The 27,610-nt window shown below is 41.9% G+C and overlaps 1 protein-coding gene across 1 annotated transcript in view; it reads right to left on the bottom strand.

The window, feature by feature from the left end:
* Window positions 1-291: 291 nt before the first annotated feature.
* Maml2 (mastermind like transcriptional coactivator 2) overlaps window positions 292-27,610 on the bottom strand; it is a 326,917-nt gene continuing 299,598 nt past the window's right edge. The window contains exons 3-5 of the mRNA XM_021172978.3: window positions 12,183-12,386; window positions 7,376-7,487; window positions 292-4,127 (exon numbers count right to left, since the gene is read on the bottom strand). Coding sequence (XP_021028637.1) covers window positions 3,115-4,127; window positions 7,376-7,487; window positions 12,183-12,386 — 1,329 coding nt within the window. The 3' untranslated portion in view covers window positions 292-3,114. The remainder of the gene's footprint in view (window positions 4,128-7,375; window positions 7,488-12,182; window positions 12,387-27,610) is intronic.

The raw sequence follows: 27,610 nt of genomic DNA, 5'->3' as shown, positions 1-27,610 counted from the left end.
AGCAGCTAAGTGTGGTATTCACTACTTTCAGAAGACCTGGATTCAGTCCCCACAACAGATGGCTCATCACAGCCTATGGTGACTCTGTCTCCAGCGCTCCTCTAGCTTTGGCAGGCACCAGCACCCACACATACACACCACACATACATATAATTTAAAAGTATAAAATAAATCTTTTAAATAGAACAATTTGTGTATATGTGCCCATTACTGTTAACATTGGTTATCTTAACTGTAATGATGCTATTAGTAACTGACAGTATGACTTCATAGAAGAAAACCACTTCTGAATTGTTTTAAACTATTTTCTTTACACATGGAATTACACACAATACAAAATGCTTGTATTACAAGTTGAAATCTTTACATTCGTGAGTTCAGGACAGCAATGCAGGTGACATTAGCATTTCACTCAGTGACTCCATTCATTAGGCTGAACACAAAGCCAAGAAGGAATTATTTGCCTACATTACTTTCTAGTCTCTGAATTAGAAAGAGGAGGAGGAGGAGGAGGAAGAGAAGGAGGAGGAGGGAGAGGAGGAGGAGGGAGGAAGGAGGGAAGAAGGAAATAGAAGAAAGAGAAACGACTCTTACTTTCTCTGTTAGATGTCAGAATGATAAACCATGTCAGCAATTAAGTAGTCTAGCATGTCTATAAATGGGAGTTTGTATCCCAATAGCTCTTACATTGTAAATCCTGAGGCTCTTACTAAGTTTGTCTATCAAATTGTCATTATCTCAGCTTTCAGGAAAATTACATCATCTTTGGTAATAGGCTGCCAACAAACAGAAAAACTATAGGCTATACTGTGTCCCCCAAAGAATCCTGTATTTTAATGAATAGCTGAATAAATAGACATTAATTATGAAATTCACATTAAGAGAAAAAAACCCAGCCATGTTGTTTCCTTTGCCTCTTCAGTTGGACAGCTGGACAGCTGCTGTAGAATGTTTTGGTTAGGGAGAAACAAGCTGAATTATATGGTCGGAGACTGAGAAGTCCTGCAGATATGTACAGCCATCTGGAGGAGCCACAAAACCATGGCGTTTATATATATATACATTGTTTTTCCTCTCTGTTTTCATGGAGAAACACTGTTTTGTATAATGGGGAGACACACAGTAGGACACATGCAACAGGAACTGGTACAGTGTGCACAGCAGAATCATCAAATAAAACATGAGGACTATGGGCTTCATAAAGGATCTGAGCTGGAAAACAACAAGAACAGGGAGGGATGGACCCAGGAATGCTTTCTGAGGGAGGTCTCAGGATACACATTTACCTAACAAGCCTCTTGGTGGGTTTTCAAAGCTTCCACTCAATCACCTATGGTTTAAATGTAGAGCTAAAAATAAACCATTGTATTATACAAAACTTTGTATATTAGCATACAAAAGGTAACAATTTACTTTTTGTATAAAATATAACCTTTTGATAGTATATTTATTTCACATATGTATAAATATAATCCAAAGAATATGTTTTAAGTATTTCTACCAAAATATTCTTTACAAAAGTTTACAAAACAAGAAATTTATTAATATTTACAAACCAGCACAGAAAATACTCTGGGCCAGTGATATTGGTGCAGTGGGAAAGACAGAGAGCCCAAAGTCATCGTAAAGACAAGAAGAGGACTTTGCAGAGCTTTAAAAAACCGTGTTCCTTTTCTGAACAGGTTTGTGAAGATCAGGTGCTTAATGACTTCAAGTCAATCACACTTGGTATTTTAGTGTGTGCATGGCTAACTCAAAGGTTGAAAGTAGCCTTTGATTCTCTGGATTTAGGAGGGTGGTAGTGCTCTTTTAGATCCCTTTCAAACCTGGATACCGGCTCCACTTTGCAGTGTACATAGATGTGTGCACTGAGGTTCCGTGACCCAGACACATGCACGTTCTGCTATAACACTCAGCCCTGAGGGAGGAAACCTGGATAAGAAGGGCCCAGGCACCATATGGCAAGGGCTCGCTGCATCATGAATAGTGAGTGGGTGGCTCCACAGAGACCACACTGGGCTTAGCTGCTCACCTAAGTCCATGTAGTATGTCCAAGGAAAAGCTATACTGTCTGTCAGTTACTGTTTCCTCTGAGCTCTGTTAAATGCTTCGTGCCCTCTCATGCCTCTCCCTGTTTCTTACCTTCAACCAAAACAGGATATTCTCTAATCTGACTCTAATTCACACTTTCATTCCTTTCTTTCTTTCTTTTTTTTTTTACAAACCAGTCTCTGGCTACCAAGACCTAGGAGGCTCCATTTCATTCTGCTTGGGAACAGACCAGTGGCTATCAATCACAGTGAGCAACACCGCTGGTCATTCGTGGCCATGTTTTTTTTCCTACATGGCAAGGCTTAACTCTTTTTTTTTTTTTGAAGTGAAATTCAATGCAGGCTGTTGTGCACTGGTATTTCAGCATGATCAGGACCAGTCTTGGTTATCTAAAAAAAAAAAAAAATGGGAGGGAGGGAAGCCCCAGTCAGGTTGTAAGCCCTGCATTCCTGTTTTATCATGAGACACAGCATCTCACCAAAATACAAAACACGTGGGAAAATTACAAAAATGAGGAGTGCATCTAGGAAGGAAATCAATTAATCTGCTGGATAGCTTCTAGGTTCTCTGAATCCCTCTTAGGTTACTCCAAACAACCATGTAACATTTCAATATTTCCTGCAAGCTTTAAGACAAATAACAACAGAGAAGTCAAAGCATATTTATGTACTAGATGACAGTCTGCTGCCTGTTGTTTAGAACAAGCACCTGTCTATTATGATATGGGGTTGAAACAGGTCTCAAGTTCTATTGTACTTCCTTCACTGAGAAAAGGAACTTGGGAAGACCAATTAACACAATTAATTACACATCAGCATCACAGTTGTGTTTGGATAAACTGGATTACATATCCTGAAGTTCAGGCAGGGAAAAACAATCCCAATGTTTTACTATCAGGCTCAAGATTTTTTAAAAATAAGCATGTAAAACAAAATGTTCACCACTGTGGTTCCTGCCAACCTTCTATTTTGATGTCTGTAGTTCCCCCAGACTTCAGCAGTTTGGCATTACAGTATCCTTGAAAAGCCCTGCTCAGAGCTTACGGATCACCTTCCTTCCATCTTAGGAATTGCTTCCCAGGATCTCATCAAGGTTGATATCTTTCATCCAGTCGTCATTGCCAGGCTCTGTCTTCAATAAAGAGTCGATGAAATCAGCATCACTGTTTAGGGCAGGGCACATGCTGTCGCTCTGTTGGCTGAGGAAGTCAAAAGCTAAATCACTGCCATGATCAGGTCCTTGAAAAACCCTGGAACTTTGGTTGGATGAAGGAAAAGCGTTAGATGTCAGGGATGGAGGCTGGTTGGTGCCTGTCCTGGGATGATTCAATCCTGTCCCTGATGGGTTCATATTAGACAGACTCTGGGTGGCCAGCTGATTGGGTCTGAGGTTCAACCCCCTGAGTGGACCCAGGGTTTGCCCATTTAATGCATGATTCATTTGGTTCATAGGTCTCATTTGCACTGCTGGTGATAACTGGCTAGGGGGTGCCACTGCCCTCTGGGAAAATGGCTGGCTCCCCACTCCTGGTTGCAAAGACTGGTTTGGGGTATAGGCTGCAGGTGTGCTTGTTGGGAATCGGACACCTGTGGATTTGAGGGCTTCCTGTTGTTTCCCTGTCACCTCTTGAGAAGCCCAGTTTGTTGCTGTCGTGTTGGCTGTGATCATGACAGTTGATGATCTCTGGGCTGACATGCCTGACAAACTGTGAGCCAAATTTGGTCTCAATTGCTGTGAACTGCCAGCAGATCCAGCTCCAAAGGTGGCCACATTGTTACCGTTATTTGCCCCTAAGGGAGATGGCCGTGACATCAGAGGGTTGTTCTGATTTGTTATCAGTTGAGTTGTATTTCTCTGTTGTGTCAGCTGGTTCATTGTTGAAGTGACGTTGTAGGTGCCAGGCTGGTTACAAGGCAGGTTTCCATACATCCCTATGTTCTGAACTGTAGATAACAATGGCATTCTCATCCCATGAGACGTAGACATGAGGCTGGAGTTTGGAGTTAAAATGGTGTGAGTTGAAACTGGGTTTGTCAGAGCCTGGTTAGAGTTTAAACTCACTGTAGAGGAGCCACCTAAGACAGAGAAGAGAATCACATTCATTCATCACAGTACAGCATCTCTTATTGCAGCTTGAACAACTTATCATCTCCAGAACTACTTTTGTGTGCAAGGTGATTTAGACAAATAACATATCAGAAAAGAACAGAGGAGATTTGGGAGGAAGCGTTGTCCTGTGCCACTCCTTGGTTAAGAGCCTACACATTACAGAAAGCATAGTGAAATAGGATGGTTCTGGTTTATGGTTTTTATTTTATTTGTCTTCTGAAGTCACTGAGGTGATAATCAATCTTTCTTTTTGAATTATTTTTATTATGTTCCCAGTTCGAAGATTAAAACTTTAGTTAGCTAGCTGTCATGAAATCCACGTTACTCTTCACCCCAGGGTCACAATGAGGAAGTGGGGGTAAATCCTATTCATGGCTACCACACTAATATTCCTAACCTTTGGCCTAGACAATCATGATTTATTCTTTATCTGCATCACCCTCATTCAGGAAGCTGCTGTGAGTGGCTTCCCTGCATCCAAAGGGCAGACAAAGTCTCAAGCATCTGGACTTTGATGTAATCTGTACTCTGGCGATTGTTTCCATATGGGAAGCCTGCTGGAGGCTATGTGGTTACTACAGCACCTCTCTGGTACACACCACCAGCCACCTTTGCTCATCTCTTTCCTGCTCCCAGGATGGCCTCTAAGTCTCTGAGCCTTATATTTTCCTCAGGTTTCAGACTGAGCCTGAAGCTCTGGTGTGAAGCTTTTCCTAATGTCCTGTCTTGTTTCTTTGTCTGCTATTTTCTGTTTGACCCTTCCATTGAGCACTAAGGTAATCCAGCAAGCCTCTAAAGAGTGAAACTGATGCCTGTCAACAAATGATTGGATGGGGGCAATCCCAAGTTGATGAACAGGATGGCTCCATTCAACAGACAGTGACCAATAAATGCATTAAAATATCCCTGGCTCAGTAAGGTTTGAAGTAACCCTGGGAAATAGGAGTAGAGGTAAAAATGGAGAGGAAAGAAGTGCCTTAGATAACAAAGTCCACAAGGGAAGACCTTTTCTCTTGTTTGGTTTACAGCTATATTCCAAGTACAATGGCTGACAGAATCGTTGTTCATTTGAATTTTGAATGATTTAATGAAAGAGATTGAAGGAAGAACAAGACTTTCATTAAGATATGGAAACAGAAACACACACATACACACATGCACACGTGTGAAATAAGAGTAAAGTAAAGATCATGCCCACAAGTGACTACTTAAGAAACCACCTGTTGGTTGAAGACAACGCATTATGACGTACAACCCAAAAGACAGGACCAAAGCAGCACAGTCGCTTTGTTCTGTATTGCAAAGCACATCCCTCACCAGACCACAAATTCTTCCGGTGCAGGAGGACTCTCTTCTACCTCCTCACCAAGATCCTCTATGGTGTGCTGTACATTGGTATATGATCAGGCTAACTCAGAGCAAGGGACTATGAATTTAAGCAATGTCATCTTTGCAGCTGAAGATTTTTGTGACAAAGGAATTTGTTCTATGCAAATAATATGGGAAAAAATAAGAAGTTTAAAAGCTGGTGCTGCTCAATAGAAGGATGCTTGCCAAATACAAGACCCTGGGCTCAAATGGTACACCCTAAGAAGATATATGAAAAAGGCAGGGGTTTTTGTTTGTTTGGTTTGCATTTTACATTTTATTACTTCTGTGTGCGTTTGTGTGTGTGTGTGTTGGGCGTGAGAATGCTACCACACTCATGTGAAAGTCAGAAAATAATATGTGGGAGGTGGTTCTCTCTTTCCAGTGTGGTGGTCTGTGGGTTAACCTTAGGTCACCAGGCTTGGCAGCAAGCTCCATTACCCACTGAGCCATCTTACCAGCCCAGAAAAGAGCATTTGAAAAGAACCAAAGCAAAGGGAATTTCTGTAATGTTCACAAGACAGCAGGTAAGACTTAGATGCCCCTAATGTGTAGTAGATAGAAGTAGTGACATTCTTTTTGTTCTTTACTCTGATATAATAGCTGGGAAAGAATTGTTTCTGGACTAATGTTAAGATGTAAAACAATATGAAGGGGGCTGTCTTGCTCTGCTATGCCTGTTTTATTCTCAGAGGTACAGTAAGAAAATACTTTTACTTGCTTTGGGGTCAACAGTGATATGAAAAAGACTGCTCTCCGGAGAAGCACAGGCCTTGCTTGGAAGGAGCTTTTGGGTGGATGTCCTTGTCCTGTGTCTGTCTTCCTCTCTGACAGTGCCCTGATATTTATAGCAATGTGGTCATGTGACAAATCACATACTCTGAGTTTTCTTGCTGATGGAAAATCCACAGGAACACCACTGGCCAGAGATAAAAGTGGGCAGAGGCCTCAGCAGACTGCTTTACAAGGGGGCATGCCTCCTCCTGATCCCCCTTCCTCTCCCTGCCTGGAAAATGGATATGGAGGTGACTGCTGTGGTGGCTACAAGGCAGCCCTTAGGACAGGAGCCACTTGCTAAGGCAGCAGAAAGACAAAAGAAGCCCGTACTCTGACAACAGTGGAGACCCTATGCTCCCATCCTGGGGATTCAGTTACCGCAGCTCCTTTCTACCCATTTCATTATGAGAAAGAGAGTCATTAAAAACGTTGGTTTTGTGACTTAAACAGAATTCACCTTTGGTTAAGGGAGGCTTCATTAAAAACATGATCTGCATTTTAATAATCCCTTGTTGTCAGGGTGTACTGTCTTTGGAGGAGAATACTTGGGGAGATGGGCTCAAAGGCGGAATGAGGAAAGACCTTGTGAAAGTTGCCAGCAGATGTTCTAAAAGGGAGTTGTTTCTTCTTAACCTTATACTGTCTGGGTCAAAGTCAACATTGGATGAACAAGGCAGGTCGAAAAGATTCAAGTTTTTAAGGTTCTCACAAGCAGTGAACGTGTAATCACCGAGCAAGCACGAGAACTCATGAAAGGACTAAACGTGGAGCTCTCTGAGGTCAATGGGATAAAGGAAGAATCTCACACTATAATTTGGGCTAGCGTGGAACTTACTACGTAGCTCAGGCTGGCCTTGAATTCACAGTGCTCCTCCTGCCTGGAGAGTGCTGCGCATACAGGTGTAAGCCACAACACTGAGTTCTAGATGTTTGGCTATGAAAGCTAAATGGAAGCTAGAGAAAGGTTTAGGGCAGATTTACTCTCCAAGATGGAGAAAGAAAATAGGGGAAATAGAATCGCTTTGCTTTTCCACAATTATGATTTATATTTGTTTCAAAGAACTCTTACCCGAATACTGAGCAGCTGGCTGCAGGGTGCCCGCATTTCTTCTTTGGTCTTTGTAGTCTGGGGGCGGCCTTGTCAGATGTCTGTTCATCTGATCCTGAGGGGAAAGTTTCTCCTTGAAAACACAAATGAAAACATATTGAATTGGAGGAACACTTTTACACTAAAAAATATCTGCATGATATTCAAAAAGGTACAAGTATAAGAATGACTTTGTGTAAGCACAACGGTTTACACCCGAAAACCAAGTGCTCAGGAGTAGAGGCAGGAAGAGCACAAGCTTGAAACAAGCACAGCCTATGTAATGAGGACTCGGTTGGAGGAACTGAGCGATTTCACTGTGCGGGTTTCAGGTTAAGTGGCAGTGTAAACTCAGAGGCAGGACTTCAGTCTGAATCACTTCCTGTATGGAGCTGTCCTTTCTGCTCCTCCATACACTTCCGCCTGCTTTGTGTCTACTGAGCATGCTCCTTTCCTTCATTTGCTAATTAGATTTTGATGATAACAAATGTCTGTGGGTTTGTTCTGTGTTGTAGTGTGTCTGATGAGCTTTCTTGTCTATTGACTATGGAAAATAGTTGGCCAGCCAGATAACAACAGAGAGCACCTGAGCTGTCAAGTAATTTGGTCTGGCAGCTCCACCAACTCTCCACAGAAGAGGTTTCAAGAGACTTGCTAACCTTTCAGGCACCATAGGCACGGGCACCATAAGCACAGGACTTCTCTTCTACCTGCCCTTAGCAAAAGTGAAGGTAATGGTGACTATTATCATTTAAAAGAGGACATGGCCAGTTTCATTAGGCTAAGTAACTTGCCCAGGGTCACACAGAAATACAACAGATACAACAAATTCCAGAGTTGGGAACTCAGAATCTTTCATGCCACTCAATAAAAGACCTTCTCAATGTCCTGTTGGAAAAGCAAAGAATGTCCCAGAACCAGCTAGATTTAGATTTTTCTAGTAAGTGAATTTGGACATCCGTTTACCATAGCCAACACCTTGTCCACCTTCAGGTCACTGACCCCCACTGCTCTCATTATTCACAGCAGCAAGGGGCAGTGAGAAGCCTCAGCTGTCTCAGGAGGGCTGTGAAAACGACCCTATCATAAGACTTGGGTGTGGGTGACCTTGGTAAGTGGATTCTTTTTCCAGATTGATGGGAGAAGTGGCCATGCCCATTAGCAAGAGAGGACATCATCTAGGGTTTGGGGGTCACATATTTACCTTGTTTGTTTTTAGAAAATATTATGAAGTGGCCTATTTGGTCTTAGTTTAGCATGATATCAGAATAAGCCTGTCTGTCTGAGGTTGGTGTGCATTGAGGCTTTATGTTATATAGGAAACAAGATGGCTCTGCTGTGCGCTTGCTATCAGCTTAGGACAGAAATGCTTGCTTCTTTTCTTTCTTACTGTGCATTTGGGAACTTTTTGGAATTGCTTCAGTGCAGTTCTGTATACACTATAAAGCAATATCCATTTCTAAAGATAAGAATAATTGGCACAGGTAGAGACAGAAGACTGAAATTATAGGAAAGTCAATAAATACAGAGAAACCTGCAACAGACAGATGAGGCAGGCCATCAGCCAGAGCCAGTGCTGCATCTGCACCACCCAAACTCACAGCTTCCACTCAGCTCTGAATTCTTAGTGGAGTGTGTGTGCTCGGAGGGGGCAGGGAAGGGCCTTAAAATAACAGCAAAACAAGTTCATTTCTTGTTTCTAAGAAAAAAAGAAACTTGAAAGACTCACAGAGTGTTTTTGAACACCAAGTAATTCATATAAAACATAATTTCAATGAGCTAAGTGTAAATAAATCAGAAACATATGGATTACATTTCTTTTAAACACGGTTTTACAAATTAAGGGAAAAAGTGGTCAGTGTGGAGTGGTTTTGTCTAAACCCTAACTGTTTAAGGAAGAACCTGGGGCCCTCCAACAACCCAGTATGGCTATGAGCAAGCAACCCTGTTGTTAACATGTGTGTAAAGTGACAGTTTCGATGTTTAAGCCAAGAATGGGATCTTATGAAATCCCTTTTCTAAGAAGCAGTTTTGTGTGTGTGTGTGTGTGTGTGTGTAAGTGTGCGCGCACACAATTAATTCCTTGATTCCCAATCACACACTAGATAGATTTCAAATCCAGATTGACTTAATGTATCACAAGCAATTGGCCTTTTCTCTCTCCAACGAGCTACTCTGCTCAAAGCTTTAACATGTACACCTCTGGAAACCTTCTTAAAACTCTATGTTTTACGATACCTATGTATACAGCACAGACTTGCCATGCTACAAGGCCAGAGAGGTTTGGATGCCAACACTGAACAGAAGAAGCTACAGTGAGGCTCCAGTCTAAACTCACACCTACTATTGAAATCACCTCTGTGCCAAATGAAAAGAGCTTTCATCATAGCCCAGTATCTCTTGCTTCAGTGATATCGTCTTGTCCTCAGTCATAAAACTGTAAGATTTAGGAACTGTAAGGTTCTAGGATCTCTTTCAGAATCCTGTAGAAGGATGAATCCTTTTGTTCGGCAAAACCTCAGCATGGCGCCTGGCACACAGTAGGTTTATAATGCGTGTTTGTAATGATGATCACTAGAGGAACTGCAACTGGTCTCACTTTTTTTGTGCTTCACTGGTGGGAGAATGGTAGAGAGGGACTAAGGAACTTTTATGAGAAAACGCCTCTATTTAGGTGCCTGTGCAGCCTTGCCAAGGCCTTGAATGGCGACAAAGCATATGCTAATGTAAAGGGGCATCAAAGGCTGCTTCTTCCTGGATATGCTAAGAAGCATAGGCGCCCTCAATGGCATCCAGACAAAGAGAAGTGGGATGCTTTGTAAGGACCACAGAAAGTGCAGCTCCGTTCTCATTCATCCCACCACTGCCCTTTGCACCTGTCCAGGGAAGCCAGTGGGAGTCAGGCCAGCACCATCGCCAGCTCCCAAGAATGTGTGTGTCACTTTTAATCGGGGAAGCAGAAACCCCGAAAACACCATCCTGTAAAACTGATCAAATTTGCAGGATGGATGGCAATGATTGAAGTCCTGCCAGTAAGTCAGTTGGAAATGACACACTCTCTCCTCTTCATCCTTGTTTCTAGGCCCTTCAGGTTATAAAGATAAAGTCAGGGAGGCGGGAGGAACAGGTTTGAACACAGATTTCAGACCCTGCAGTTTAAGGGCTCACTTCCACATGCAGTTCTTTAAAGACTCCTGTACTTGCTACATTGTTACTAGTTTGAATTGCAACTAATCAGGAAGTAGAAACCAGGGCGGCCTCCTTTGGTCTTTGGTCTGCCCTCTGCTTAACACTGTGGCTTCCACCATTTCTATCAGAATGCTGTAGTCTTACTTACCAGGTCAAAGTCAAATTTTACCTCATTTTGGGAGATGATTTGCCATATTTTCAAACTGGAGCTGGGCATACTCTCCTATAGCCTCTGTCTTTAGTTGGATACAAATCTGAACACAGTGTTTTTTTTTTTTTTAAAAGCAGTTGCTTTTTAGACAGTGTAATTTTGCAGGCTTCTTCTCTGGCCTCCATGTCATGCTCTTCTCCATCCGTGACCATACTCTATGCCTTGACAGTATGTGTGTCCTTTGTGTACCTGTGTCTTCAGTGTGCTACATCTTTGGATTGGGATGACAACCTCCCCACCCCCTTCCCACTTACTTTCTCTCCAACTCCCTCTGAACCTTCTGATCCTTGGAGGTACTTCTCTGCAGCCATTTCTAGCAATTCCTACAGCACAGCATTTAAACATATGCATTACAATAGCCTATTTATGTGGTGTGTGTGTGTGTGTGTGTGTGTGTGTGTGTGTGTGTGATCCATTAGGGCAACAAGAGGGGAAGGGGTTCTTTGGTTTGTAGCTGTATCATCATGCTCTTTCAGTATTTACTGAATATTTATGGTGTTTATAACACTTGATAATTAGGGCTGTTTCCTTGTATATAAAATGATTTAGTTCATCTTCCACATCTAACACTGTTGGGAATCAAACAAAGGACCTCAGGCGGAATAGGCAAATAGTCTATCACTGAGCTGCACCACCTGGCCTCACTCTTCCTTTCAATGTGGGTCTATTTACCCTGAACTGCTAGGCTTTGTCTCTTTTGATTTCATTGGACAGGACAGGCTGAAGGGAGAGGATGCTGCAGTCTTAGGACATGGAGTTTTGGCTGATGTAGATGCTGATGTCCGAGGATGCAGAGGAATGCGTACATACATACGGAACCAAGGCTAAAGCTCTGGTGGTGTTTGGGGAAAACAACCTTGTGGTTCTTAAGGGATCAGGCAAAGATAGTGAAATGGAAATTCATTAAAAATGTTCTTTTGAAAACCAACCCCCATTCTGAGATGCTTTGCTTTTGGGGAAGCCAAATCTTGGTGGTGAAGCTCCATGCTGGCCTTTAAAACTTTCCTATAAAACTGATTTACCTCTAAAAAATCAGTTTGGGGTTGGGGGTGATTAAAGTGCAGTTCACTATTTCCACCCCTTGAGGCTGGGAACAACTGAGCTTTCCTTTGCTCGCTTCAGATGCCCTGCTGGCCACAGACATTCCTGAACTGGGCAGGGCTAGCCACGAGGACTGAGTACTCCATATGCCTAGCAGCTGGTAAATCGGGCTTTCCCCTGCTCCCCTGCACTTTCAATTCATACAGTTTAGTTTCTGTTGTACCCACTGCATCCTCCTTACTGTCACATAAGTAGAGGGACTAGAACATGGCAAGAAACAGGACAGAGGACAATTTATCTCTCCAAGGCCAACAAGTGTCTACAGTAGAAGTTCAGAGAAAGCTTTACCGCATCAGCCAGCATCTGCTGCTGGAGGAGAAGTTGCTGCTTCTGCTCCATGGTTGGTCTCTGCAGGGTCTGTTTCTTCCCCATCATCTGCTGATTCAACAGGGACTGCTGGGAGTTCATGTAACCACTTCCAGTGTTTGGATTTGAGCAGGAGTTGGGACTTGGACTGGGGCCTGTGTTCTGGCCTACCACAGTGTGTTGATCCTGTAGAAGGGAGAGGAGGAGGGGAAGCTACTGTGAATTAAAGAAGACACGGGGAGCGCAAAGATGAGAAGCTTAGGTTCCAAATATTTTCATCCAGTTGGAGATCAAATTTGGTTAATGACTTGGACATCTGGAGAATAGCTTTTGGAAGCCCTTGTTGTGTAACACAGCAAGCAGAGCAGGAAGGTGAATGGTGAGTATCATGGGATAAGGTCCCCCTGCCTCTTAGTGGTCTCCTCATTCCAGAGGTGTTTATGGAACCTCAAAGAAAATATTCAGTGATATCCTCAACTTCTCTGAAGCAAAGGCATCGCAGAGTGACAGCCATTTCTTTTCTCTAGCAAGTCAGTGTGCATTTGTTATTTCTGACCCTACAATGAAAACGGAGTTCCCAACCATGTGTTTAAAGTTGAATAGCCATTCTGGACAGGAGACAGGAGGCAGGAGACATTTGTCCACTTACTTAGAGACTCATTAATTTCACAGCAGTTTATGGTACGGGGACAACCCACTCACTGGCAATAATAAAGAAATAATGTCATATATCAAATAATATTGGACATTTGGAAATTACCACTCTGCTCTGAGGATCTACCAGTTTTGAGGCATTGATACATTAGAACTCTGCAAGGACAGCAGCTAAGCCCTCTGAGGTATCATTATGTCCTAGTGAAGTATGCAGAGCTCTGTACTAGTAGAACTCCAAGAAGACTGGAAAACACGGTCTCCTTGTAGATTCATATCTAACCAAGGGATAGAAAATGTTCATATTACAGAGGCTAGGAATTATAAGTTCAGCCTGGGCATAGTGAAATATTCTTGTCATTCCAGCTCTCAGAAGGTGGAGGCAGGAGGATCATGGGTTCAAGGCCATCCTCTGATATATAACAAGTTCAAGGCCAACCTGGGATACAGGAGGCAAAGTCTCAAAACACAAAATACAAAACACAACATACAAAGGATTATAAAATAAAAATTTACAAAACTCTTCACCCATTGATGGCAGTGACTGGGAGGCAGGTTACTTTGACCATGTACCAGCTCATGTTCATGGTACCTCTGGGAAACATGAATGCACAGAAGCAAACAGTCCAACTCCTACTCTCCAGGCAGACAGCAAGTACTCAGAGCAGATCCCAGCAGGGACTCTCATGGTGCTGAGTAGTGGGGAGCTGCAACATTCCTGGGAACTATCTTCTCCTGTATTCTATTTCCTTCTGAGCTTTCCTTCTCTTTTTCTTGTTTCTTTTTTTGATAGAAAGCTGTCAGTCTGAACCCTGGTGCAATAGGAAACTATATCTTGATAGCATAGCAAACAGCAAAGGGATCTCGAATAATTATAAGGACAGCCAAACACCAAGACTCAGCACACAGGCCAGACCCAACATTCAATGTTTTACACCACTTATCCGATCCTCCCACCAAAATGAAAAAGAACTAGTATTTTTATTTTGATTTTGCAGATGAGATATCTGAGCTGAGGGAGACCTTGAGCTGGAGGTGTGAAGTGGAGGAGGCTTTGGAGCCAGGTCAGCCCGACTGAAGAATGCTCCCTCTCATTGTGGTACAGTGCTGCTGAGCTGAGACAGTAACCACTGAAGATGGAATTTTGTATGACCAAAACAGTCATTTTTTTGTGACCTTCTTTCAACTTTAAATCCACATAGCGCCTGGAAGTCACCTGTCTCCATGTGTCTTACAAGCCACTAGGAATATAGGCTTGAAGACAAGGGCTTTTGAGCCCCTGGCAGAGTGGAATAGAGGAAAATCCATAGAGTTGGGTGTCTTGGAAGGAAAGCAGAGTAGGAAATACAGGGGGTGAGGGAGGGGGAGGACTGAGGGCAGAACACTTGGGACTTCTCAGATAAGGGAGAGGGAAGCAGAGTCTGTGGTGGGAGGAAAGAGGCAGGTGGAAGGGGAGAAAGGAACATTGGAAATGGCAAAGGACTTTTTAAAGAATCTCTTTGCATGACTATAGTGACCAAAAGCTCTGGGGTGTGGCCTGCCCCTTCCATGCCCCATTCTAGCATTTATTACATGGGGTCCTAGAAGAAGCAAATTCGAATTTGCTTTCCTCCTCTGTAAAATGGAAATAGGGAAAATGACAATAGGACTGAGGTGTTGATGTCACCAACGCCCTGTGACGATTAAATGACTGGCTCCAAGGAAGGGCTTTAACGATGGCCACTCATAGCTACTAACGTTATTTCAAGTGTGCATGTTTATTTTTATCTTTTTCCTTTTGAAGCAGATAAGTTAGCTGTGCAGGTCACTGAAAGCAGTTCTACAAAAGCTTGATCAGACATGCAGAGTTCATTTGGAACTGGAAGAGGACACACAGCTCTACACCCTCAGCTAACACATGAGTTTACAAACTACACTGGTAGGTGTCCATGCCCAGGGCCTAGTCCCTCACCCATGAACATATGCACAGTACCAACCGGACTTGGAGTTACTAATAGCACAAAAAAGAGAGAACGTGAAGTTGGGAAGGACTGGGAGGCATGAGCAAGGGAAAGTTGGAAGGAAGCAAAGGCTAGACAGGAGCAAACTACATTGCAGCAATGCACGAGACTTCCAAAGAAGAAATAAAATATAATTCAAAAAATCTACAAGGGAGGAGATGGACAGGGAGCTTAGTGTTGGCAGGCTGATGGGCTTCAGAATGGTTTCCAGAGGAAGCTGGAGCAACGCCCATCTCTGAGATTTAGAAAGGATGTGCATGCCAAGAAAACGCAGCTCTTTTTCTCTCTAATCAAACAGATGGACTGTTCTAAACTTAGTTTCATTCCTAGACAATACCAAAAATATTCTAGGACCCTTTTCCGTAAAGTCTCAAGTGTTGTCCAAATTTGAAACTAGTATTGGAGCAGAGGGACATGTCCTGGGGTGGAAGAAAGAGGGAGAAATAAATTCTCTTGGAATTTTGTTGATATTTTTACCTTTGAACTTATACCTCATAGACCTTATCATAGTACTCTTACACACTCTTTCAGTTCGTGATTGAAGTCACATTTAGCTGCTGTCATATTTTTGCCCTTATGTTAGCTGTGAAACACAAGGCACCTCCTTCACAGACATGCCTTCATTGCCAAGATGTTGTGCAAACTGCAGTACATAAAATATTTTGAAAGAAAAATATGCTCCAATGCATTGGCTCTAGTTTCTACATCCAGCCTTATTGCTACCCCAGATTCACCCATGGAGAACTCAACACCACAGACATCAGCCGGTTCTCCCCCCACCCAATACATCTTTCCTCCTGGAGGGCAAATGGAAGCCATGGTAAATTTGGCAGGTCCTCACCTTCCATGATACTGTGTGTGTATGGATGTGCTCGTGTGGCAGTGAACGATCATGCCATTTCCATTGTGGTAGTGTTATCAGCATGGAAAACCCAAGGTTCTAGAGACTTGGAATTAAAGACTGATTTAGTAACAAGTTACAAACACACACCTGATTAAAATAATTGAAGTAACTTTCATTTATGTTTTCTTTTACTGTTTTAAGTTCTAATGCTATAATGTTTGATGCTAACCCACCCTGTCTTCATTTACATTTAGTATATAGTCATAAGTTTTAATACTTGAGGTATATGTGTATATGTTGAGATTATAAGTGTGTACTCTCTCATCCAGCTTTAGAATATACATGCCCGTGCACACACACGTGTGTGTGTGTGTGTATAATTTTCTACTTTAAGTTCTTTGCTAAAATAATAACTTAATTACATTCTCCCCTTCCCTTCCTCCAAAGTCTTCCATACAGCCCTCCCTACTCAAATTCATGACTTCTTTTTTCAGCAATTATTATTGCATGCATGTATGTATTTGATTACACATATATACCTGTTAAATCTGTATAATTTTACTTGTATGTATATGTACTGGCTAGTTTTGTGTCAACTTGACACAGCTGGAGTTATCACAGAGAAAAGAGCTTCAGTTGAGGAAATACCTCCATGAGATCCAACTGTAAGGCATTTTCTCAATTAGTGATCAAGGGGAGAAGGCTCCTTGTGGGTGGGACCATCTCTGGGCTGGTAGTCTTGGGTTCTATAAGAGAGCAGGCTGAGAAAGCCAGGGGAAGCAAGCCAGTAAAGAACATCCCTCCATGGCCTCTGCATTAGCTTCTGCTTCCTGACCTGCTTGAGTCCCAGTCCTGACTTCCTTTGGTGATAAACAGCAGTATGGAAGTGTAAGGTGAATAAACCCTTTCCTCCCCAAGTTGCTTCTTGGTCATGATGTTTGTGCAGGAATAGAAACCCTGACTAAGACAGTATGTTTTTAGGGTGACTGTTTGTCACTGGACAACTGATTGGTGTGCTCTTTCCTGGGGAAGAACACCTCTCCCGCTCTCAACTTTCCTCAGGTGCCTAGAACTTTTTGTGTAGGTTGAGGCCTCAATGTAGAATACATATTTAATGAAACAGTTTGTATGAAGAAAATCTTAGGATCAACGGAAGAGTCAACGCTTGGCACATAGGTCTTACTTCAACAAAGAATCTTAGTATATTGTGACCGACATGTGAGTAATCTTTCTAACCGATGCTACAAAGTAAGAATGATGTGGTTAGTTATTTTGTTCTAATGTGAAACAAAGATTCTTTCTGTGATGTAGAACTGACTTCAGCCAGAGGTAGGAAGCTAGTGTGTTAGACGTGTCAGAAGAGAGCAAAGAATCGAATCTGCCAGTTCCTTGAAAGATATTTGATATGGTAAGGCTCATTGAATTTAGTCATTGTTAAAAAGGTTTTGTGAGCTGTACAGACACACAGCAGCTTTCATAAAGGACTCAAAGTTGGAAAATAACTATTGTTCTCTTGTTACTTAAAGAATAGCTGAAGAATATGTGCTATTCTATAATCTGATTGAAATGGCTCTGTGTCTCTAATTTACAAGGAGGATATTTAATGATTTCCCTCTTACAAAACAAAATCCGTAGAGTTGCTAGAGACCCCTGGCAGTATTTTGGGTTGTTTGACTACCCTCCCTTTTTCTTGGCTTCTAGGCATCTGCAATTTGCAAAACAAATCCAAAGTACCCAGCTGGGCAGACCTGCACAGTAGATCTCACAAACTGGTTTTCTATTCAATCAATCTTTCTTCTCTCCTCCCTTCTTGCATTCCCTGTCTCAATGAACTAACTGCTCAACTGTTCCCCTGGGCTATTCATCTTCAGCACTGTCTGCTGATAAAGCCATGTATTTATATCTCTGCCTGAGAAGCACACTGCCTGAACGGTTTCTTTCGGATTCCCTCTAAGCTGTTAAAGCAGATACTTCAAATCATTTCTTGGGGTATGCATGGCGAGGTGGCTGTGGGCAGCTGAAGTGATTGAATGGCCCTTGTTTGACACAAGGACAAGCGCTGCAGAGGGATCTGTCAGGGAATTACTGCAGATGGAGTTTGAAAATCAGAGACATTTCCATCTCGGGTTGGAAACTTCAGAGCTCAGTTTCAAATGACACAAAGATTGTACCTCACATCCTACCGGCCACCTTTTTTAGTAAATAGAATGTCATCATATTAGAATCCCACACATTTACTTACATATTGTCACTGTTTGTATATTATAACGACAGAGTTCAAAAGCTGCGGCTGAAACCTTGTGACCCAAATATATCTGGTTTTAACAGAACAAGTCTGTTGGCTCTTGCCTTGTTTACCTATGCTAGAAACTTTAATCTTTTGCATTAAATTGGGTGGGGGGTGCTTTAGGGAAGGGACCCTGAAATCCTCAGAAGTAATTGACAAAATGAATAAATAATGCTATCATGATATGTGTTTCCATTAATGCCTTCCCTACCCTTCTCCTCCCCTCAGCACACATGGCATCCACTGAAAATGGAAGGAACTTACAAAGTCCAACTCTACATTTTAGATGAAGATATAGCCCCCATCCTTAAGGACTTGAGTTACACAAGGTCACATATCTAGCCAGAAGATGAAGAGTGCGTGTCTAAATCCTGGGAAATGTATTATATAAAATACTCACCACCTGAAAGAGATGGCTCAGTGGCTAAGGGCACTTGCTACCCTTACATAGGACCTGAATTCAGTTCCTAGCATACACATGGCTATTCACAGTGACCTGTTACTCCAGCTCCAGGGGACTGACACATTATTCAGGTCTCCATGGGCACACTCATATACACGGTACATATAAACTCATACACACACACACACACACACACTCATTTTTAAAAATGTAAAAGAGAAGATTCATTTGCTTGAGAGATTTTCATCTTGCCTGATAGAAATGGGGGGCATGGTGTTGTCTTTTGGCATGGGGTGGGGAGGGGTGTTGGAGGTGGAGTTTGATAAGGAGGGAAACATGTTTTGATGTTAGCATTTTCCTTTGAGATAGATCATCAGGTGGATGTGTTTCTTTTGGAGTTTTACACCGCTTGCTGAGCAGGGAAAGTCTGTGCCTGCAATGTGTATTCTCTCTGCTTCCACCAATGGAAATGAGGTTTCTTTCAGATATTGCCTAATATTCAAGTCACCAGGACCTGTCTATTCTTAGCCTTAGGGCACACATCTATTATGGGTCATCTGTGAGAGCAGCTCCACGAGGAGGTGTCTCTGGGGTGGGCTGTGGCCAGGAACATCAGTGGGTCAGGGTGGAGCAGGAAAAAACGAACTCAGGGGAAGGAAGGAGACGCTTTTCTTAAATGAGAAATTCTTCAGCTTTAGAAGGGCTCTTTGTGATGGACCTGCGATTTCTGCTCTGCAAGTTGGCCTTTAGCTCTTCGTCTCTAGGGCCAAATATGCTATTGTATTATGATGCCCTGTGAAGATTACATAAACCTATCAATTCTGCCTCTCTTCTCATCTCAACAAACACACACAGAAACCAGCAAGTTTGTCTTTTGTTTCAAGAAGCGTATACATTCCCTAAGTGTGTCCAGACCATCAGACCACAGACCTCAGTCTGTGAAGTTCACCCTCTGCTCATCAAAGCTTTGTTTGTGAACATAATGATATGTCTTACAGTCAGAATCGCCAGCCAGGGGACTAGGTATTCAAATACAGAGCATATGGGGACATTCTCATTGGAACCATGATAATCCCATCTGTGTGGACATTCCTCCTCTGCCTCCCGTCCCCGCCAGCTGATGCCTGCTTTTCCTGGGCTCAGTTAAAATGTCTGTCAGGCAGTCCTCTTGAGTCCCTAAGGTTGAGGCTGTTCTGTGTCTGTGACAAATGGCACCAGCCCATGCCAGCTGCAGCATTCGTCAGTCAATAGTGCAATGGCTCCATAGTCTATGCCCATTTGTCTCCTAGCAATGTGATTGGATGACTGAGGTATATTCATCAGGATAGTCCTTGGGTATCATCTCTCTGCATAAATGTATAAATGACCTTTAAAATGTATATGAACGAACAAGGATGCAGTTCAGAGTAGAAACAAGGACAGACCTTCGTGTCAATGAGACACAAGGTATTAAAGTGCTAATCTCTTCAGGGGTAACTGGGAACCTATGTAGAAGAGGATGTGAGTCAGGGGTGGAGTCATGTTCTTAATTCCAGTGTTTGCAAATGCGGGGGGTGTCACCTCGCAGAGCTCCCATGAAAAGCTGCTTTCAAGGGTGGGAGATAGGAACTTTATGTTGTCACCCCAGTGACCACTGTGAGGACAGCAGTGCTGTGCAAACCGAGATTTCCCATTAGCAGCTGTCAGGTTTTGAAAGCTAGAGGTCATGTATCAAAAGCTTGACACCTTGTTTAATCCCTACAATAACAATATTTCATTATTGTTCCAAATTTAAATCAGAAGAGATAAAAATAAAGAAACATGTCTTGTTCTAAAAGGCAAATGAGCTTGTTAATACACAGAATGTTTAGAAAACATTCCTGTGTTCTAAAAAGCAATCTGAAAGGTGGGCAGCAGACATAATTGGCTAAAGTCCCCACTCCACCTTTCATCAAGCTGCATGGGATTAAAAGAGGGTCAGAAGGCTTTTAAGATCAAGCAGCAGCATGAAGCGCATAAAGTACTTAGTACACTAGCATGGAGTATGCATCCAACTTCAGATAGGTACTAAGCTCCCTGTTTAAATTAACCAGGTAGTTAACAAACATTTGGCTGAATGATGACAAAGGAAGCAATGTGGGGTTTATATTAACACTGTCAATATAGCAATGAGCAGTAATTACTCAGTCCCTTGCACATATGGAAGTAACACTATCAATACTGCTTCTATCAAATGAAAACGACTGGGAAGTGGTATTTGTGGGCAATTTTATCAGTGGTAGACTGTATCTCATAAATGGTGTTGACATTATCCCCTTAAGTAATAGTTCATCATACGATTGCTGAGGGACTCCAGTAATATCACACCAGTCACAGCCTTTGCTTCCTACACATGTACATACACACATGTAATGCATGTGTGTGTGTATGTGTGTTGGGAGTGGGGTGAAGTTGTTTTCATTTTATGTCTGCAGTATGGCTGTGTACTATGTACAAGCAGTACCAATAGAGGCCAGAAGGGGGTGTTTCATTTACTGGGACTAAGTTTCAGATCACTGTGAGCAGACATAAGAGTGCAGGGAATCGATCCCAGTTGATGCTCTTAACTGCTGTGCCATCCCTTCAACCTCACGGTTTTTGTTTGTTTGCTTGTTTTGTTTTGTTTTGTTTAGCTGGAGTCTTGTGTAGCTGAGGCTGGTCTCAAACTCACTGAGTAGCTAAAGGTGACCTTGAACTCCTGGTCCTCTTGCTTCCACATTCTTGTGCTAAGATTACAGACATGTGCCACTGTGCCCATCTGACAAGCAGTGTTTGCTGAATAACCCTCCAAAACTCACACTGAAACTTTATCTTCATACTGGAATTCCGAGGCACCACTCTCAGAAGTCCTTCTAAGAGGAGCCTCGGTCCATTCTACCTTTTCTGTCTGCCTTGAAGGAAGAAGCCATTGGTGAAAGAGGCCTCTGCCCATGCCATGCTGGCACCCTGACTTTAGCTTTCTCAGGCTGCAGAGTCATGGTCTTTGTAAGTGATAGGGTCTGTGGTGTTTTAACATGTAGCACAGATGCGCGCAGCACTGAAGGAAAGTTAACATTTGTTTTTAACTATTATTGATTTATAGTTAAATCGTGTGTGTGTGTGTGTGTGTGTGTGTGTGTGTGTGTACATTCTTCTAGGAGTTGGCCCCTGTAACCTATGAAGCCAGTCAATTTTAGTCTTTCTTTATGACTTTTGTGACCTTATGCTCTCCAACTTTAAAATGTGGAATTTAGATTATAATCTTAGTTATAATCTGATCAAATAGCTGAAATTCCTTTTGTACTTGGTCAAGTGAACAATACATACCATTGGAAGAAAACAATTCATTTTCTATTTCTCAGATGAGTCTAAAATATGATTTAGCAACATGGCATGCAAAATCATAATCTCTTCACTCTATAATAATCAAATAATGGCTTTGGGCCAGGTGGGGTGAAAGATGGGATCTCAAAGTGTTCCTTCTCTTCTGTAAATGAACAGAGGATTGCATGAAACGCTGGAGAAGTGTAAAGAAAGACTGAATGCCAGACATGGTCACACAAAGAAATGTCAGAAAGCACAATGGAAAATTGTGTAGCTCTGGTATAAGTTCTCAAGTGATTCTGTAAAAAGGCCTATCTTTTCTGTAGTTCTGTACACAAAAGAAAACCAAAACCAATACCAAAATCAAAGAACAACCAACCAATCCTACAGTTTCCTAGGAATATCTTTTAAGCCTTGATCCTGTATCTGTACTAAAATGTACAAAACAAATCTAAGACAAGCTACTCCTTTTAAAAGGGAAATAGAGGCTATATTCATTGTCATGTTTTGCTTAGTACTTTGGAACTACAGAGGAGCAAACAATGCCCACTGCCTGGCTAATGTCTTCAAACAACTTGGTGTTCGATGACATTTTTGAGAATCTTCGAGTGCTTTGTTGGAATGGCCACACGGGACATTAGGGAAGAGCTGTGTGCTCTCCATTACTACAGCACTGAAATGTTCCCTGGTTAGGATACAAGCCACTAAATGCTTCAGTGGGACTTCAAAAAAGCCAAATTCTCCTTAAGACTAGAAGGGACAAATTTCAAAAGAATGGAGATTTCTCTTGAACCAGTATTCAGAAAATTAAGTTATTTACCAAATCTTACTTATGTAAACTATACAAAAATACATTTTTATGTGCGAGGTACCACAGTAACATTTTAGAAGAATTATAACTGTAAGTAAAAAAATCTACTCTAAGACTGAGAAAAGTCAATGATTTTTTGGTCTTATATTTTCTATTTTGATTAAGTCGGCTGCACAAATGTCCACTCTGCAGTCACCTTGTAACCATGACAAATGTCCACTCTGCAGTCACCTTGTAACCATGACAAATGTCCACTCTGCAGTCACCTTGTAACCACGACTGTAGAGAAGAGTAGTGAGGACGGTAAGATACATTTGTTTGTTTATTTATTTATTTATTTATTTATTTATTTATTTGGTTTTTTCAAGACAGGGTTTCTCTGTATAGCCCTGGCTGTCCTGGAACTCACTTTGTAGACCAGGCTGGCCTCGAACTCAGATATCCACCTGCCTCAATAGGATTTGGGATTTTTCTGCCTCTCTGGCCCTGTCTATGTCTCTCAGAGAGATTATTTCACATATGAAATTATTTGTCAAAGAAATAACAGGTAAATATTTGATTAAAAATCAGATAAACTTCACTTACAATTCATAATTATCCAAGTGTAAGAAAGTAATGTATCTAATGAAAACTTTCAATAAAATTACAAATACCAAACTTGGATATAACAGCCAGTGCCTTAGCTTGGAGTGTCAGTTGTTGGTCAATGTTGGTCAAGATCCCTGCTCACCATGAAAGCCTGAGATGTAAACTCCACAATACAGGTGGACAGGGACTTGTGACCCCTATTTCTCAGCAATTTGGGAAGGTTGGTTGCATTGAGTTCTGTTACTTGTAACAGTAAACAGATCAAAACTCTATCTGGCCGGCCATCTTTGAACTGGGTAAACATTCGTGGCTTATTCTCCTAACTGCTGATCAGTCAAGCATATATGAGGAGACGGATATGTTGTGTAACCTTCAGTGTTTACTTTGTCTTGTGCTTTCCAGACCCATGTGGCACTTCTTAAGAGCGTATACATCTGGGTCCGCTGCAACTCCCTAAGTAGCCGGCTGACTCCAAATAACAGCTCATTTAGTATACATCTAACATTTAAATCAAAACTATGACTAAACTTGAGCCAATTGGATCCTTTTAGAATTTAAAAGTCTTGCTAGTTGCTAGTCAGCTATCCTGAGAAGGAAATGAGGCAAAAATTTTAAAACAACAACTGGTCACATCTCCTGTAAGATCGCAGAGCTTGGGCCAACCATGTGAAAGGCCACACCAACGGACCCCATGCAGCTTAATGCAACACATATTGCAAAAACGTTGTTTTGAAAAGAATGTTTAAATTAACATCATCGGCTACTGTGGTTTTGGCATCAGCAAGACACAGCTGGATCGTCTCACCTGAGGGCCTGATTGGCCTAATAGAGTTTCAGTTGAGGTTCGTCATGTTCATCTGACTCCCTCCCAGTATTCACTTCTGCTTTCCTCCCGTAGAAACAGACTTCTTCTACACCACTCAGGGGTCAGCATTGCTTTTAAAAGTTGCTGCTTTCAAGGTATCTGGCTAGCTTTCGCACTCTGTGTTTAAAAGTCAGCCTCTGAGTATTTGGAGAGTTAATTAAACCTATGTGTTTTAATACTATACTACACTGTTAGACGTGGGGTTAATGAGCGTTCTTAACTTAGAGTTAGGAAAAGTAATTTAATTGGTTTCAGATAAATAAACAGCACCAAGTGTGACAAAACTGCGGTCCTTCTTCAGTGAGCTGCCACCACATGTCCTCCACCTCCCAATGCAGGTGAACACTTCCACACAATGTCTCTGCTCTCTGCCTTCAGCATATTTCTGGCAGCTGGATTATTCATTTTCTCCTTGGTAATTAGGATGCAGTTCATGTCAATGACAAGAGATAGTGGGATAGTCACTGTTTGCATGGGGAAAACACTGCATAGTTAGGTGATTTCACCAATTTTACTTTATTTATTATTTATAAAAATCAGAAAGAGGCTCTTGGTATGTAGTGGATATATTTCACAGTCAAATTTAATATTCACAGAAACAGCTGTTACACTTACTTTCAAGCTCGCAAGTGTTCAGAGGCTATCGGGAAACACAGACTTTGACAGATACAGTTACCTCTTAGGGGAATCGGAAATGTGGTCAGTTACCAATGGGCATTTGTCACAGTAAAGCAAGGCTATAGTGTTTCTATTTAAATGCAAATAATAGCTCACAGTGTTCTGTATGAAGTGATTTATTTTGATACATTTTCCAACTCTCCTAAAGACTTGAGGAAAGCTGCTTTAAAATAGTATTCAAGGACGTGTGCTCAAGGACCAAGCAACATTACCCAGTGGTCAAGCTCCTTCATGTAAATGTCTATGGTCAAGGAGAGGAGATCAGTCAGGCTACCAAGATTTATGGAGTTCCAGTTAGGGAAGCTGTTTCCTGAACAAGAGCGGGACAGAGGGTAGCATCAAGGTTGATCTACTCTCTGGCAGCTCTAAGGTCTTAACCAGTTACCCATTATAATTGTGGTTTTCTTAATTATATAACCACATTATAAGATCAACACATAACTACAGTGAGAGAACAACCTTTCTCCCCTCTTCTTTACTTATAGATTGTATTTGAACATAGTCTCAAAATAATGAAAATTGCAGTGCTTACAGGTCGTGGATATTTCCAAGGAAAATGGACTTTATTTAGACATTTAAATGAAAAATGAATTTTCCATGTTTGGAACGAGTTAGAGAAAATGTCCTGGGAGACACTGGACCTGATGGGTTTGTTGCTTCTAGCTCTCCGGTCACTGGGATTCGTAGAATCTCCTTTGATGTTAGATGGAGAGTTTGTGGCCATCTGCAGAGCAGGTAGAGATGGAGAGTTTCCCCAGACACTGCAGTTTTGATGGTTTTTGAGGCCCAAACAGTTCTTACTCAGCTTTTCAGATTTGACTGTAGATAAGTTAAGGGAAGGGATGAGTGACACTTTGACACTAACAGTTATAACCAAGTTATAAAACATGATATAAGGTACATTTTACAGACATATTAAAACAATGGTAAACACATTTATTTGTTAGAGGAGGGAGAGAGGGACCAAGGGAAGGAGGGAGAGAAAGACAGACAGAGTGAGAAAGATCTCTTTCTCATCTAAAAGTATCACTCACACTTCTTAGTCTATATCAATACTTCCACCTACGTGTATATCTTAGAATAATGATACAAAAATGCTTATAAAAATTCCATAGTTTTATAAGTTCACTTCAACACAGAAGAATAATTTTTTAAATTAAAAAATACTGCTTTCCTTCCTTATAATGCTTCTCGTTAGTAAAATCAAGGTTTTTAAAATGCCAATATAAAAGTCTACAAGCCAACTAATCAAAAATAGGATTTTTTTTTCTCTTTAACTTTAAAGAAAATGTTAAGAGAGACTCCAGCCTTTTATGGAACCTGGCTTGAAATTCACAATTCAGTATCTTATGCTAAGAGGAACGGTGACATCAGTTTACATTTTTGCTTTCTGAAAAGTTGCGTGTAGGTGTGTGTCTATGTGCTGTATGTATACTTCTGTGCTTCATGCATATTTTTGGAGTGTGTCTTTGTTCGTTTATAAACACCTTGATCTATTTCACTTATTGTCAATTTTTTAGAATTTGTTAAAAATCTCATGTCAACTGAGCCGAGCCTAGGCGTGGCTGTTTTTTCTCGGGCTCTGGAGTGATGCTTAGGAGCAGATCTCGCCAAAGCCTCTTCCTCACCTCTAGTAGGCGCTGTGAGAGCTCTTTCAAGTTAGCTCCACTGTGCCTTCCAGCCACTGAGGATTGAATGCAATCTCATAGCAACAGACTCCAAACAGTCCCTCATTACAAGTCTCGCCCAACAACCAAGTCTTTAACCAGAACAAAGGTTGACAGTGATTAATCATTAAGTGGTTCCTTGTTCCTTGCTGCACGTGTTCCTCCAGCGGAGGCAGGCTGGCAGGTTTCCTGTCTCTGAGCTCTACTGTGCCCTGCCTGAAGGGACTCTCGGCAGCCTGCTCTCTATTCTCATTTCCAATGCTGCAGGCATCGGCAGTTGGTCTGTGCAGTGTCCTGGCTCTGATTCTGAGCCTGGCAGACTCTGAACGGATGCAGGGAGCTCCACAATAAGTTGTTCACTTCACATCTGCTTACTAGATTATGCTCAAGCATAGTTGAAGAAATTGATTAAACACCATTTTCTAGAAACAACCTTGGAAATCTGATCCCTTAACCTACCATGGATAAGTTGATATTCTTCAGTCCTGTGGCTGGTGAACATGGCTACCTTCAGTAACACTTCTGTATGGAAACAGTTGGAAGACTGAAGAAACATCGTGCTTAAAAGCAATCAAGGAATTTTCAGAAATCCTCTTTCAAATATTCTGTTTCTCAAGGCAGAAGAGTTGCGGGCTGAGCAACCCTCACCATGAGCGGCCTCAGGTGATGTAATGTCAGCTACTTTGTGGTCTCTCCTTTCTTTCTGTGTTTCTGGTCTTGGGCTTAGGCACTGTGGATCTGTCTTGTAGGTGGTCTGGGGACCTGAAGAATTGTTTGTCCTTACTTTTAACACTGAGCTGGGTCAGAGTCAGGTGAGGAGGGACATTGGAATACAAGATACAGTTTTCTAAAAGATGAGAAAGACTATAAAAATACTGGTAACAACAAAAATGAGCAAGGTGCTGCTTTTCCAACAAGCAGTGACATTTAACTATGAAAGGAGTCGATCCCTGAGGATTCTTTATGTCTACTTGGTTCTCTTTTCAAGTTAACTATAGAATTACGGAGTGACAGATTTCCAGAAAATGAAGTGGATTTTAATACCTCCATTCACAGTGTGAAAGCTGAAGCAGGGCATTAAATAGCAAGTGTCAGCTTGGCCCTTGAGTACAGAGCTGGTGCAAGATCAAGCCAGCTAATGTTCCAGAATGAACAGAGGAGATACTCATGACACCCACACCTAGCTGTGAAGCTTTGGGCAAGTCATGGCTGCTGGGGAAGGGAGAGTTCCTTTTCCTCAGGGGTGTGGTCTCTCCTCAGTCGAGCATACTGTACTGAATGGCCTGTGTCCATAC

This window comes from Mus caroli, unplaced genomic scaffold (genome assembly GCF_978045245.1).
Source record: "Mus caroli unplaced genomic scaffold, Mus_caroli_1 scaffold_11, whole genome shotgun sequence".
Taxonomy (NCBI): domain Eukaryota; kingdom Metazoa; phylum Chordata; class Mammalia; order Rodentia; family Muridae; genus Mus; species Mus caroli.
The sequence above is the reverse complement of the archived record's forward strand: the minus strand, read 5'-3'. Positions and strand labels throughout refer to the sequence as shown.